At 45.2% G+C, this 14,694-nt stretch overlaps 2 protein-coding genes and 1 pseudogene across 5 annotated transcripts in view; 1 reads left to right on the top strand and 2 right to left on the bottom strand.

Moving 5' to 3' along the window:
* The window catches only part of LOC105485220 (ATPase family AAA domain containing 5), a 68,398-nt gene extending 60,215 nt beyond the window's left edge, over positions 1 to 8,183 (bottom strand). For 2 of the 4 annotated variants that reach the window (XM_071082670.1, XM_071082671.1), the window contains exons 1-3: positions 7,706 to 8,179; positions 4,089 to 5,983; positions 2,788 to 2,896 (exon numbers count right to left, since the gene is read on the bottom strand). In XM_071082670.1, the coding sequence (XP_070938771.1) occupies positions 2,788 to 2,896; positions 4,089 to 5,983; positions 7,706 to 7,771 (2,070 nt within the window). In that variant the 5' untranslated portion in view covers positions 7,772 to 8,179. Of the gene's footprint in view, positions 1 to 2,787; positions 2,897 to 4,088; positions 5,984 to 7,705 lie in introns of all 4 variants that reach the window. The other 2 variants (XM_071082673.1, XM_071082672.1) reach the window with 2 other exon arrangements.
* Positions 8,184 to 8,820: 637 nt separating this feature from the next.
* On the bottom strand, positions 8,821 to 9,237 carry LOC139359548 (small ribosomal subunit protein eS17-like; annotated as a pseudogene).
* A 3,629-nt stretch (positions 9,238 to 12,866) lies between these two features.
* Positions 12,867 to 14,694, top strand: part of LOC105485199 (cytokine receptor like factor 3) — a 56,589-nt gene continuing 54,761 nt past the window's right edge. The window contains exon 1 of the mRNA XM_071082668.1: positions 12,867 to 13,055. Within this exon, the coding sequence (XP_070938769.1) occupies positions 12,927 to 13,055 (129 nt within the window). The 5' untranslated portion in view covers positions 12,867 to 12,926. The remainder of the gene's footprint in view (positions 13,056 to 14,694) is intronic.

Raw genomic sequence — 14,694 nt, 5'->3', positions numbered from 1 at the left:
GTTTACATTATGTGATCCCTTTAAAAAAAGACGATATATCGGCCAGGCGTGGTGGCTCACACCTGTAATCCCAGCACTTTGGGACGCCGAGGTGGGTGGATTACGAGGTCAGGAGATCGAGACCATGATGAAACTCCATCTCTACTAAAAATACAAAAAATTAGCTGGGCGGGGTGGCGGCGCCTGTAGTCCCAGCTACTTGGGAGGCTGAGGCAAGAGAATGGCGTGAACCCAGGAGGCGGAGCTTGCAGTGAGCCGAGATCACGCCACTGCACTCCAGCCTAGGCAACAGAGTAAGACTCTGTCTCAAAAAAAAAAACCCAAAAACCAAAAAAAAGAACAGATGATGTATCTATTTAAGCAGAGAAAAATGTCTGGAGAGAAAAAAATCTAACTATTAAACTATTATCTGAAAGGATAAACAATAAGCTGTTATGAATATGGAGCTGTTAGGAGAACCAGTTTACTCTTATTCTCAGAGAAACATGAAAAATCTGGCCAGGCACAGTGGCTCATGCCTGTAATACCAGCACTGTGGGAGGCCAAGGCTGGAGGATTGCTTGAGGCTAGGAGTTTGAGACCAGCCTGGGCCAAATAGCAAGACCCTGTCTCTACAAAAATAACAAATGAAAAGACAAAAGAAACAATAAAGAAAAATCTCACCCAGAAAATTACTAAGATTTTCTCCTAGAGCTAGTACACAAGCCTGGATAAGGCTTCAGAGAACAACAAGGGCCCTGTGATAAGAGGTTCATTGACAGAGAATGAAATAAAATAATTGATCTAAGTAAGTTTGGATAAAGGTCCCAATTTGGATACATTTGAGACTTCTCTTGCTGGAAAATTTACCATTAAATCCCAATTTTAAGTAGTACATGAGGCAAACCAAGGCATAATATCTCTAAAAAAAATTAAGTTGAAGCTGTCCTCTAGAATTAAGAATAAAATATGTGGGACAAAGTTCACCACAGAGACTTTTAACCTTTAGCTGTGGTACAATCAGCTGGAATCTTGCATGTTTTCCAAAAGACTAAGGACCATATTTCTTTTTTTTTTTTTTTTGAGACGGAATCTCGCTTTGTCACCCAGGCTGGAGTGCAGTAGCGCAATCTCGGCTCACTGCAAGCTCCACCTCCCGGGTTCATGCCATTCTCCTGCCTCAGCCTCCCGGGTAGCTGGGACTACAGGCGCCCACCAATACGCCCGGCTAATTTTTTTATTTTCAGTAGAGATGGGGTTTCACGGTGTTAGCCAGGATGGTCTCGATCTCCTGACCTGGTGATCCGCCTGCTTCGGCCTCCCAAAGTGCTGGGACTAAAGACCATCTTTCTAACTGCTTATAGTTGTGTAACTCTAGGAAAGACACTTCCCAGAATCACAAATAAAAACACATGTTTCCTCATCCTATGAACTAACAGCAAGTTTCTTCATCTATAAAAAAGGGTTAAATAATATTTACTTTATGAGATAAATGATGTGAGTACTAAGCACACTGCCTAGAATGTGGTAAGATGCCAAAAAATGACAGCTACTAAATAGAAGCAAAGGAGATACCAATGTAGCAGTTGTTTTCACCCAAGGATTAATTCAGAGTCACCTTGGTGGCTTTTTTTGAAATATACATACCCCTATGGGGAGGGGGGAGTGGGGAGGGATTGCATTCTGAGTTTTACCTGATGTAAATGACGAGTTGATGGGTGCAGCACACCAACATGGCACAAGTATACATATGTAACAAACCTGCACGTTATGCACATGTACCCTAGAACTTAAATAATAAAAAAAAAAAAAGAAAAGAAATACACATACCCATAAAAAGAAAAGAAAAGAAATACACATACCCATACGTACTCCAATTCTGCCACGGTGGGGACAAAGAGCTTATTTTGCAGAAACAACTAAACCACTCTTGTATATCTTACCTCTCCCTTTAGAGCTGTAGTTTTTCAAGTGGAAATGATTATTTTCCCCTCCAGGGAATATTTAGCAATGTCTGGACACATTTTTGGTTGTCATTATACAGGAGTTAGTTGGGTGCTACTGGTATCTTATGGATAGAGGCCAGAGTGCTGCTAAACATCCTACAATGCACAGGACAGCCCTCCACAGCAAAGAGTTATCCAGCCAAAATGTCAATAATAGCAAGGTTGAGAAACTCTGCTTTTGAGTCTCTAATCTACAGAAATAAAGGAAAAATTCAATCATGACCTACAGGCAGTGTTACAGACTGAATATATCCTCTGAAAATTCGTATGTTGGAATCAACCCACTATGTAATGGTATTAAGAGGTAGGGCCTTTAGGAGGTGATTCGGTCACGAGGGTGAAGCCCTCTCTCTACCTGTTCTCTACCATGTGAGAAAATAAGAAGACAGCCTCATCAGACACTGCATCAGCTGACGCCTTGATCCTGCATTTCTCAATCCCCGTAACTGTGAGAAATACATTTCTGTTGGTTAAGCCACTCAGTGTATGGTAATTTGTTACAGCAGCCCAAACTAAGATCGTCAGTGTTAGGGAAAATGATCACGATGTAAACTTACTAAGAAAGCTTTTTATAAATAGATTATACTCTGCCTTTATCAATTGCTTTCACCTCACAATAAGATATCTTAATTAACTAGAGGAATGGGATAATAGTGAAAAACATCATAGAGTTGTAGTTAACCAATTTATAAAATACATGAATTTTATTATGGCTCATTACTTCCAATAGTAATGTGCGGTTTTTTTGTTTGTTTTTTAAGGAAACAGAATGGCACTTATAGGACTCTACTATTTTAATTACCTTTTTAGTGTGAGAAATAAAATCTCCATCAGTTGCTTCAGATTTCTCAGATCTTTTGTTAGATTTTTTCTTAGATTTTTTGGGAGTACTAATTCTGGTGAATTTCATTCTGAAATAAAAATAAGGTATTCAGAAACATTTTCATGATTATAACATAAAGAATCTCAATTAAATATAGATAAAATAGAGCTTGTGCATCTGCATGTAATCCCAGCTACTCAGGACCCTAATATGGAAGGATTGCTTGACCCCAGGAGTTGGAGACCAGCCTGGGCAACACAGTGAGACCTTGTTTCCAGATAGACAGAGAGAGAGAGAGAGAGAGAGAGAGATAGACAGACAGACAGACAGACAGACAGACAGAGATAGATAGATAGATAGATAGTAGCTAAGAACCAACTAGGGCTCCAATTTCTGGAATGTTCTGAAACAGGAGAAAAAAAATAATTCCCATCAGTTTCAAACCACTGATTCAAAAGTAAGTCAAACTTGCCGGGTGCGGTGGCTCACACCTGTAAGCCCAATACTTTGGGAGGCTGAGTCAGGCAGATCACTTGAGGTCAGGAGTTCAAGACTGGCCTGACCAACATGGTAAAACCCCTTCTCTACTAAAAATACAAAAATGAGCCGGGCATGGTGGCACGCACCTGTAATCCCAGCTACTCAGGAGGCTGAGGCATGAGAATCACTTGAACCCAGAAGGTGGAGGTTGTCGTGAGCTAAGATCGTGCCACTACACTCCAGACTGGACAACAGAATGAGACTCCATCTCAAAATAAAATAAAACAAAACAAAATTAAATAAAATTAAATTAAAATTAAAACAAATTTTTAACTAAATGTGGCAAACAAAGAAGCATTTTTGAAGCTCTGTTCTTTTTCTTCAAGGCTGGGTGCGGTGGTCACAACTGTAATCCCAGCACTTTGGGAGGCCAGGAGGGTGGATTGAAGTCAGGGGTTCAAGACCAGCCTGGCCAACATGGTGAAACCCCATCTCTACTAAAAATACAAAAATTAGCTGGGTGTGGTGGCGGGTGCCTGTAGTCCCAGCTACTTGGGAGGCTGAGGCAGGAGAATTGATTGAACCTGGGAGGTGGAGGTTGCAGTGAGCCGAGATCGCCCCACTGCACTCCAGCCTGGGTGACACAGCAAGAAAAAAAAAAAAAAAGAAATCCTGTTATTCTTCTTATTAACAGCTGTGTTCTAGAAAAAAAAAAATATCCTCCAATACTTGAAGCATTTTTGTCCCCAGCTAATAATACATGCAGAATACTAGAACGTTAGAACAAAAACAAACCTTACCTAATAGGGCTCTCTGAATCAAAGGGTATTGTTATTAATTCCGCTGTATATAAACTATGCTTTTCTGATAAGTTGGCTGCTTTTGGAGTGGAAGCCTTTAGTGGACTACTATCTTGTACATCTTCAGAATCAATACCTCTAATGGTTTCTGCAGTAGGTGTGCTGCTAATTCTTCCAGATCTTCTGGTTGACTTGGGCGTGGAAACATTTAGCAACCTGTCTTCAGATTCAGCTTCAGAATGTGTAAGCTTAATACCTTTAACCGGTATGCTGGTTTTTCTTGATGATTTATTATTGTTACACAGAGAGGAAACCTTTAGAAGGTCATCATTTGCTCTATCTTCACAAACAAGACTTTCATTGTTAAATAAAGTGCTGCTTTTGAAAAATTCTGCTTTCCTTTGTCTTAAACTCATTCTATTGTGATACTGTTTCTCTTTTAAGAAAAAGGTTGTTTCTTTCTTTTGAGTGTTTCCCTCTCTGTTTTTGCCTGGAATAGCCCCAGTATCTAATGTTTTCTTATTCTTCTTATTTAGCTTTTTATTTTTCTCCTTTGGAAAACTTCCTTTATCAGTGTGTGCCTGTGAATTGCCATTTTTTGAAACCATTTGGATACCAGGATTTTCCATGATTTTTTTAGAATTATCATCTCTTCCTTCTTCATGTAGAGATTTTTCATTAAGGTCTTTCTGCTTATCAGAAGACTTTTTAACTCCATTTTTAAGTGCATCTGATGCTGGCTGCCTAAATGCTTTCATAAATTGCTGTCTTTCTTCTAGAGTGCATTTTGGTTTCACAGCTTCAGAACTTCCAGCTTCCAAAACAGCCAATTCTAATTCTTCCTCCTGTATAACAACATTAGATTTTCTTTTCTGAACTGTCTGTTCATTCTCAGGATCAGATAAACTATTTTCCATTTCAAATTGCTTTTGTTTCAAGAAAATTCGGGGTATTTTCCCTGTCTTTTTGAGCGGAATAGGGTGAACCTGTGCAAGAACAGTAACTGTCTTAAAGCGTACCTGCTGGGAAATTTCAGAGTTTTCTGATTCACTTACATAACCACTTTTGACTATTTCTTCAACAGTTTCAGAAGGAACACAAATTGACATTGTAGAGTCTGTTACCTCTTCCACTTTATTTTCCTTGTGACTTCTTAAAAATTCCTCATATGAGACAGTTATTGTACTATCATTCAACTGGGCTGCTTCAGTTACATTATCTCTAGAGTAGCTTGTAGTATTCTCCATCTGTTTACTATCTTTACCATCTTTTTTAAGCAAATTTAGTTCCTCTGCCAAGGGTAAGCTTTCAGATAGATCTACTACATCTCTGCACTTCCTTTTTCTCAACTTTTTGAAGTCATTTTTTGTGGTCCCTTGTTTAGGATTTACTTTTTTAGAATTTTGCAGGGAGGTCATAGTATTTGGTTGACTTTTTGTATCTTTAATGTTTTCTGCAAGTACCTCTACTTGTTTCTTGTAAAGTAAAACAGAAGTACTACTTTCCACAAAAGCAGTATTTAAACTACAGTCTTCTTTGCTATCATCGCTACTAATTTCAACTGGAGCTTCATTTTCAGTTTTAATACTATTTAGTTGATGAGATAAATTAACCCTCCTTCTTTTTTTCTTAAATTCTACATTTGAGAACATTTCCAAAGGTGTCATACAGTCTTTGTTGCTGTCAACAGGTACTGATTCAGATGACTTTATCTTGCACTCTTTCCCTAATTGTGTCTTCTCATTTGTGGGTGAGGTCTTTCTAAAATAATCCAGAATATTACTAGGTTTTGGTGGAGCAAAAACCCTGTCTCTAGTCTTCCCTAGTGGTGATAAATATTTTGTAATTGTTTTGCAGGAAGATCTGTCATCATCTTTCCTTCGCTTTTTGCATGGCTAGCAATTTAAAAGGAAAAAAAGGCACTTATTTCAAGCAAGATAATACAAAATATAAATTTTAAACACAGATCTAATGGTTTACGTAATGGGATTAAAAAAAGGAAGCCTTCTTTAGGTGAAAAACGTGATACATTAGAAAGAAAACAAGCTTTAAAGTTAACCTTGGCCAGGCGTGGTGGCTCACACCTGTAATCCCAGTACTTCAGGAGGCCAAGGCAGGTGAATCACTTGAGGTCAGGAATTTGAGACCAGCCTGGCCAACGTGGTGAAACCTCATCTCTACTAAAAATACAAAAAATTAGCTGAGCGTAGTGGCGCACGCATGTAATCTCAGCTATTTGGGAGGCTGAGGCAGAAGAATCACTGAACTTGCCAGGCGGAGGTTGCAATGAGCCGAGATCCTGCCACTGCTCTCCAGACTGGGTGACAGAGCAAGACCTTGTCTCAAAAAAAAAAAAAAAAAGAAAAAGAAATCATACGTGTATTAGAAAACGCCATTGAATTATTATTTATAAAACTGCAATTGTGGCCGGGCGCGGTGGCTCAAGCCTGTAATCCCAGCACTTTGGGAGGCCGAGATGGGCAGATCACGAGGTCAGGAGATCGAGACCATCCTGGCTAACACGGTGAAACCCCGTCTCTACTAAAAAATACAAAAAACTAGCCGGACGAGGTGGCGGGCGCCTGTAGTCCCAGCTACTCGGGAGGCTGAGGCAGGAGAATGGCGCAAACTCGGGAGGCGGAGCTTGCAGTGAGCTGAGATCTGGCCACTGCACTCCAGCCTGGGCGACAGAGCGAGACTCCGTCTCAAAATAATAATAATAAATAATAAATAAAACTGCAATTGTATGAAACGCAACATACATAGGCTCCGGAGTCAGGCAAATCTAAGTTAAATGCTGGCTCTGACATTTACTGGTGTAAAATGTTAAGCAAATTACTTTTAACTTTTCCATTTACTTTTTCAAAAAATTTAACTTACTTTTAGCTACTTTTTACCTTCTTTCATTTGTAGAATACAGATAATAGACCATAGGGTTGCTATTAAGCAAAATAATGTGCATAAGGTTTTTACCCTTACCATACTAAATGGTAAGTATCGTTATTATGAAATAGGGTTTCTTAGCATTAGGGCACCAAAACCAGAAACTGTAACGGAAAGACTGATAAAACAGACCACATAAAAATCAAGAACTGTGTACATCAAGTACCAGAAGACAAGCTGAGTAACTAACTGCCTTGATTTAGCAAAGGAATATCAGCATAACAACGAAGTAGACCAAAAAAAGTGGCATTCCAAGCACTGGTGGATGTATGAACTAGTTGAACTTGAAGATCTTTTTCAGAGCTAAAGTTCAGTGATTCCATATCACGAACCCAGAACTTGACCCTGGGATCCTCTGTGACATGCCAGAAGCACAAAACATCACGTTCCACCAGCATTTCGGGATCTGGGAACTGGCCGTGTTATCTTAAGTCCCCAATTTACTGTGCCCCGCAAATATCTCACAATCCAAATGTTTATCAGGACTTGTCACGACTCGAAAAAACGACACGCTCTGGCAACCGCTGCACAAAATGTGTCACAGCTGTGGGTCCTCACAATGTCCCACCTTTCCCCTTACAGAGGGAAGGTCAGGATCACCTCCCCCCAGACCCACCTCCCAGTCCCCCAAAAGACAGAGGAAGGAACTCAACAGATCCTCGACTCAACCTCACCTCAATCTCGTAGTCCTTCACGGGAGGGGGAGCAGCTGCAGCCGCCATGGCCAGGACCCCCACCATACTCCCCGTTTCCCGGAATCCCGTCTCCTAGGACCTTACGCGGTCCAGCCCGGTCTGCCTGGAGGCCATGGAGGCTGGCCCGCTCCAGTAGGAGCAAGTTCCTGGGATTCTGCAAGTTTCTGGGAACCCGTTTAGGATTCCCCCGCGCCCACCGACAGGGAGCCGGAGCGGAGGCTGGGCCCAGATCAGCCGAGTCGAACACGGAAAGAGGCAATGAGAAAGCGCGGGCAGCGAGATCCCTGAGGCACGGCCAGTGTATGCAGGGTGCCCTCGAAACCGGCGCTCCAGGCTGAGCGCTCGGGACCGGGACCGGGCCTGGGCGGGGAAAGCAAGCGGAACGCAGATCGGACCACAGAGCTTCGGAGGGAATTCTTGTCAATTGGGTTTTCGCGCCGTCCTGAGCGCAAGGGGCGGAGTTTACGGCTGTTTCTGGAGGCTGCGCGGACGGTGAGCCGAGAGGGCCAAAATAACTCCCTTGGCGAACTCGCGGGGGGCGGAACCATCGCATGGTGGAATTGAAAGCCAACCCGGGAATTTGGAAATTTGAACTTCTGTACTATCAGTTTCACCGTTGAGGACGTGATTTCACTAAGTCACCTAGTCAGTTGTTGACAGAATTAAAATTTAGACTCTTAACGCCCTAGGCTAGTCCCTCTTTAAAGAGGAAAATGCAGAAAAAGGAAATAATTTACATTGTTACCATGCACAGTAAAACGCTAATATTTGGTCGAGCCTTCTACCTCAATATACGTCTACTCAGGATCCGAAATTCGACTTTTATACCTGTAAAAGTCGAAGTACCTATTCGACTAAGGAGGCATTTCTTCTGTGGATTTCGTCCTCTGGAACAGCCGAGAAAGGCAGTCATTGCTTCATCTGGTTGGCCTGTGTTCAGTCCTCGCAGGGTGCCAGTAATTTTCTGGTTTCTAATCTCATGCACCATTTGCATTGTTTTCATGGGTTTGGTTAGCCGTTACTTTTTCTTTTTTCTTTTTTTTTTTTCCCATTGTCCCAGGTTTATTGAAAATATTACAGCATTACAGAAAGACTCAAACAGCTCCCCGAGGCGTTTTGAAATTCATCCCAACTGTAGGCTGGGTGACCTACAGGTTGGACAGACTGCCGAAGTCCAAAATCTTCTGCATTCCTTAGTGTCAGGATTCTACTTCAATGATCTCCCGATCCAGAGCTGAGACCTCGGGAACACAATTGTCTCTCCTTTCTCTCTCCTCCTCCTGCAGCTTGATGGAGATACCTCTCTCTCACTGGCCCCCTCTGAATCTGCTTTATCAGATGCGTGACATAGCCTGCTATCTTGTTGCGGGGCTTCTTGCTGAGGATAATGGCGATCTCCTCACACACGCGCTTGTGCGTATGGAAGTCTTTGCCCAGGCGAATGTAGTACTTTTCTATAATGACCCGGGCCGCCTTCTTTACTTCAAAGTTTTGATGCGAACGCGCCCCATGTTGGCGGGTCCTTGGTAAAATAGCTCTTTTTCTTTTCTTTTTTTTACGTTAAAGTTGCAATTATATTAAATATAGCCTGTTACATTTGTTTGAGTGTATCGTTTTTGTTGTTTGTTTGAGACGGAGTCTCCCTCTGTTGCCAAGGCTGAAGTGCAGTGGCACGATCTCCGATCACTGCAATCTCTGCCTCCGGGTTCAAGCGATTCTCCTGCCTCAGCCTCCCGAGTAGCTGGGACTACAGGCGCATGCCACCACGTGGGGCTAATTTTTGTATTGTAGTAGAGAGGGGGTTTCGCCATGTTGGCCAGGCTGGTCTCAAACTCCTGACCTCTCAACTCCTGATCGCTCAACTCGGCTTCCCAAAGTGCTGGGATAACAGGCGTGAGCCACTGCGCCCGGCACCGCCCTCCACCAGCAATTTGCTGGGCTTTTTTTTTTTTTTTTTTTTTGAGATGGAGTCTGGCTCTGTCACCCAGGCTGGAGTGCGGTGGCACAATCTCGGCTCACTGCAACCTCCACCTCCCCGGTTCAAGCAATTCTGCCTCAGCCTCCCAAGTAGCTGGGAATACAGGTGTGTACCACCACGTCTAGCTAATTGTATTTTTAGTAGAGACAGGGTTTTGCCATCTTGGCCAGGCTGGTCTGGAACTCCTGGCCTCAGGTGATCCACCCTCCTCGGCCTCCCAAAGTGCTGAGATTACAGGGGTGAGCCACTATGCCCAGCCAATTTGCTTTTCTCATTCAACATGGTTTTTGGGTTTTTTTTTTTTTTTTTTTTTGAGATGGAGTCTGGCTCTGTTGCCCAGGCTGGAGTGCAATGGCTCAATCTTGGCTCACTGCAACCTTCACCTCTCTGGTTCAAGTGATTCTCCTGCCTCAACCTCCTGAATAGCTGGGATTACAGGCTCGCACCATCATGCCTGGCTAATTTTTTTGTGTTTTTAGTAGAGACGGGTTACCATGTTGGTCAGGCTGGTCTTGAACTCCTGATCTCGATATCCACCCATCTCAGCCTCCCACAGTGCTGGGATTACAGGGGTGAGCCACCACACCCCCCCTCACTTTTTTTCAAAAGCCATTCATGATACATATAGATCTGATTCATTCCCTTTCTTTCCTGGGCATTCTATCTATGCAACACATTTTATTTATTCATTTCCTTATTATTATTATTTTTGTTGTTGTTGTTTTGTTTTTGTGTTTGAGACAGGGTCTCACTCTGTCACCAACCTGGAGTGCAGTGGCATGATCTCTGCTCACTGCAGCCTCAAACTTCCAGGCTCAAGCAGTCCTACCACTTCAGCTCCCAAGTAGCTGTGACTACAGGAGCATGCTACCATGCCCGGCTAATTTTTTGTATTTGTAGAGAAGGGGTTTTGCCATGTTGCCCAGGTTGTATTATTATTATTTTTTTGAGACAGGGTCTCACTCTGTCGCCCAGGCTGGAGTGCAGTGATGCAATCACTGCTCACTGCAGCCTCCACATCCCTGGCTCAAAAGATCCTCCCACCTCAACCTCCCAATTTGCTGGGACCACAGGTTCGCCACCATGCCCAGCTAATTTTTGTATTTTCTGTAGAGACAGGGTTTTGCCATGTTGCCCAGGCTGGTCTGGAACTCCTCGGCTCAAGCAATCCTCCTACCTCAGCTTCTTGAGATTACAGGTGTGAGCCACCATGCCCTGCCCATAAGGTTTTATTACATATAGTCACAACTATTGTGACAGATACCTTCTGGTCTGGCAAGCCCAAGCCCAGCTTATTCACTACCGTCCTTACAGACAACACTTGCCAACACCCTTCTTGGACTTGTGCCAGAATTGCTGTTCTGCTGGTCATCTCGTGGGACTCTCTCTTGGATCCCTCATTAGTCCACAAGCTTCTGGGTGGTGACACCTGGGTTTTGTTGTTTTTTGGTTGTGGTTTTTTTTTTTTTTTTTTTTTGAAACAGAGTCTCTCTCTGTCGCCCAGGCTGGAGTGCAGTGGCCAGATCTCAGCTCACTGCAAGCTCCACCTCCCGGGTTTACGCCATTCTCCTGCCTCAGCCTCCCAAGTAGCTGGGACTACAGGCGCCCGCCACCACGTCCGGCTAATTTTTTGTATTTTTAGTAGAGACAGGGTTTCACCACGCTAGCCAGGATGGTCTCAATCTCCTGACCTCGTGTTCCGCCCGCCTCCGCCTCCCAAAGTGCTGAGATTACAGGCGTGAGCCACTGCGCCCAGCCTGCTGTTGTTTTTTGAGACCAAGTCTCGCTTTGTTGCCCAGGTTGGAGTGCAGTGGCACAATATTGACTCACTGCAACCTCTGCTTCCCGGTTTAAGCAATTCTCCTGCCAGAGCCCTCCAGTAGCTGGGATTACAGGCGCCCACCACCACACCCGGCTAATTTTTGTATTTTTAGTAGAGATGAGGTTTCACTAGGTTGGCCATGGCTGGTCTTGAACTTCTGACCTCAATGATCCAGCCGTCTCAGCCTCCCAAAGTGCTGGGATTACAGGCGTGACCCACCGCGCCCTGCTGACATCTGGGTCTTAGTAACCTGCCCTAAGGCGTGCTCTGCTCTTAAGGAGCAGAGCTCAGAGCTCTGGCACCAGATTTGGGCTCAAATCCTGCGGCTTGGAAAAGTCGATTCGCTACTTCAAAAATTTTTTAAATTAAAAAAAAAAAGGGGCCGGGCGCGGTGGCTCAAGCCTGTAATCCCAGCACTTTGGGAGGCCGAGACGGGTGGATCACAAGGTCAGGAGATCGAGACCATCCTGGCTAACACGGCGAAACCCCGTCTCTACTAAAAACACAAAAAATTAGCCGGGCGAGGTGGCGGCGCCTGTGGTCCCAGCTACTCAGGAGGCTGAGGCAGGAGAATGGCGGGAACCCGGGAGGCGGAGCTTGCAGTGAGCTGAGATCTGGCCACTGCACTCCAGCCTGGGCGACAGAGCGAGACTCCGTCTAAAAAAAAAAAAAAAAAAAAGGATTTTTAATTTAGAGACAGGGTTTCGCTCTGTCGCCCAGGCTAGAGTGCAGTGGCTCCATCACAGCTCACTGCAGCCTCGACCCCTGGGCTCAAGCGATCCTCCCAACTCAGCCTCCCGAGTAGCTAGCTGGGACCACAGGCGCGCTCCACTACGTGTTGCTAGTAGTAGCAGTAGTAGTAATAGCAGTAGTATTTTTGGTAAGACAGGGTTTCGCCGTGTTGCCCAGGGTAGTCTCGAACTCCAGGGCTCAAGGGATCCGCCCGCCTTGGCCTCCCAAAGTTCTGGGACTGCAGGCGTGAACCACTGGGCCGGGCCGATTCCCACCTTTATCTCCCAATTTCCTCGTCTGAGCAATGGAGATACAGGTAGGGCTGAAGGTCAGGCAAGAATGCGATGAGCTGTGAGAAGCACTTGGCCAGGTGCTGGTTATCAATCTTGCCAGGCCTCAGCACGTTTACCAATGAGGCCCAGCCAGCCGCGCTGCGCCGCAGCACGGAAGAGGCGGGGTGAACCGCGGAGCGGGCGGCGCTGGGACCCAGACGCCACCCGTGCGAGGCGCCGCAGCGCGCCCGTCAATCAAGGTCGTCGTGGGGCGTCGTGGGGCGTGGCGGGGCGAGGCGGGGCGGTGCTTCCGCCTGCGCGAGGCCGGGCCGGGCAGCTCGGAGGCGCCCGGCGCAGTCGGGAAGCCGCGCTAGGTGTCGCCTGCCGCGCGGCCAGATGAGGGGGGCGATGGACCTGGAGCCTGAGCTGCTGCTGCAGGAGGCCCGCGAGAATGTGGAGGCAGCGCAGAGCTACCGGCGGGAGCTGGGTCACCGGCTTGAGGGGCTGCGGGAGGCGCGGAGGCAGGTCAGAGGGCCACACCCACGGGGGCGCTGTGGGCCCGGGGGCGGCGCGGGTGCCGGGCTAGGGCGCCGGGCGAGGGCAGGGAGGGCTCTGAGGGGTGGGAGTGTCCGAAAACTCTAAAGTAGGGAAGAGGCATTCATTTGAAAGGAGACCTAGTGGAGTCTGGGAACCGGGAAGGTGGGAGTTGGGGAGGTCCTAAGGGGAAGTTTTGGGGGTGGAGGGAGGGTGTAAGGAGCGTTCACTAAACTGTGGGGCAGCGATGGGAGTAGCGGTGGGGTCCGAAGTTTGGGAGAGTGAGGGACCAGAGCAGATTCCGAGGGGGTCACGCGGGTAGTGATGAGTCGGAGGAGGAGGAGACTATTCGGGAAAACCTGCGGTAGGTAGACATTGATTTTAGAGAGCCTGAGGAAAAGGTGGGACAGTGACCTGGAAGACTGAAAGTGGAGACAAAATGGATATTGGAAGGGGAGGACTAAGGGGCGAGAGTGAGGGAGAGGGTAGGGATTGAGAAGCAGTAGCGTTGGCACTAAATAAATGCGGTTAATGCCTGAAAAATACACGATTTTGAATGCTTTTTTAAAAATCATTTAGAGTAATCCCTTTCTAGAAGGTTTAAAATTTAAGGTGAAGGTGAAGCTATGTTGGAAGAGCAGAAGGAAAATTATTTCATTTTCCTTGAGAGAGGGAATACAAAGGTATAGGGAAATGGAAAAATAGATTTTAAGAGAGGAGTGCTGAAATGAAAAGCTAAAGATACTCTCAAGTGGTGCAGTTGTCTGTTTCACAGGGAAAGAGTTATCAAAGATACAGGAAAGTCATATGGTTTCTCTATACCCTCGAACATGTATAGGAAAAGATATAAACCGCTGCCAATTGGAGATAGGACGGATAATCTTCAGGCTACTATTAATGCAGCTGCTTAATAAGTGCTTTTTTGAGTGAGTGGGATTCCATCTGAATTTCTCTGGGTCATACTTCATATTAATCTAGATGGTCGTCTTAGCACTTCCATGCTGTATAGAACCTGAAAATGGTAGAAAAGTGCTGTGCAAACGGTGTCTTTGGATATTCTCATCATTAAGGACTCAACATGTTTTAGGTTATATATATATATTTTAAAAATATGCAAACATATATAAATATGTATATATATCTTTTATTTTTTTTGAGACAGAGTCTCGCTCTGTCGCTCAGGGTGGAGTGCAGTGGCACTATCTCGGCTCACTGCAACCTCCGCCTCCCGGGTTCAAGCGATTCTCCTGCCTCAGCCTCCCGAGTAGCTGGGATTACAGGTCTGCGCCACCACACCCATCTAATTTTTGTATTTTTAGTAGAGACGAGGTTTCAGCAAGTTGACCAGGATGATCTTGAACTCCTGACCTCGTGATCCACCTGCCTCAGCCTCCCAAAGTGCTGGGATTACAGGCGTGAGCCACTGCGCCCGGCCGGGTTTTATGTATTTAAAAATATTTGTAAAGCCAGTGTAGGCCAGACATCATTTGTATTTTAGTAGTGAAACCGGAAGCAGAATCTAGATATGATTATGCTGATTTGGTGAATACTTTTCAAGGCCTTCCAATGCACTCATCTTTATTTCTCTGTGAAAATGTCTGCATTATTCCTTCTGCTCTTTTGAAATAGG

This window comes from Macaca nemestrina, chromosome 17, assembly GCF_043159975.1.
Source record: "Macaca nemestrina isolate mMacNem1 chromosome 17, mMacNem.hap1, whole genome shotgun sequence".
Classification (NCBI taxonomy): Eukaryota; Metazoa; Chordata; class Mammalia; order Primates; family Cercopithecidae; genus Macaca; species Macaca nemestrina.
The sequence above is the reverse complement of the archived record's forward strand: the minus strand, read 5'-3'. Positions and strand labels throughout refer to the sequence as shown.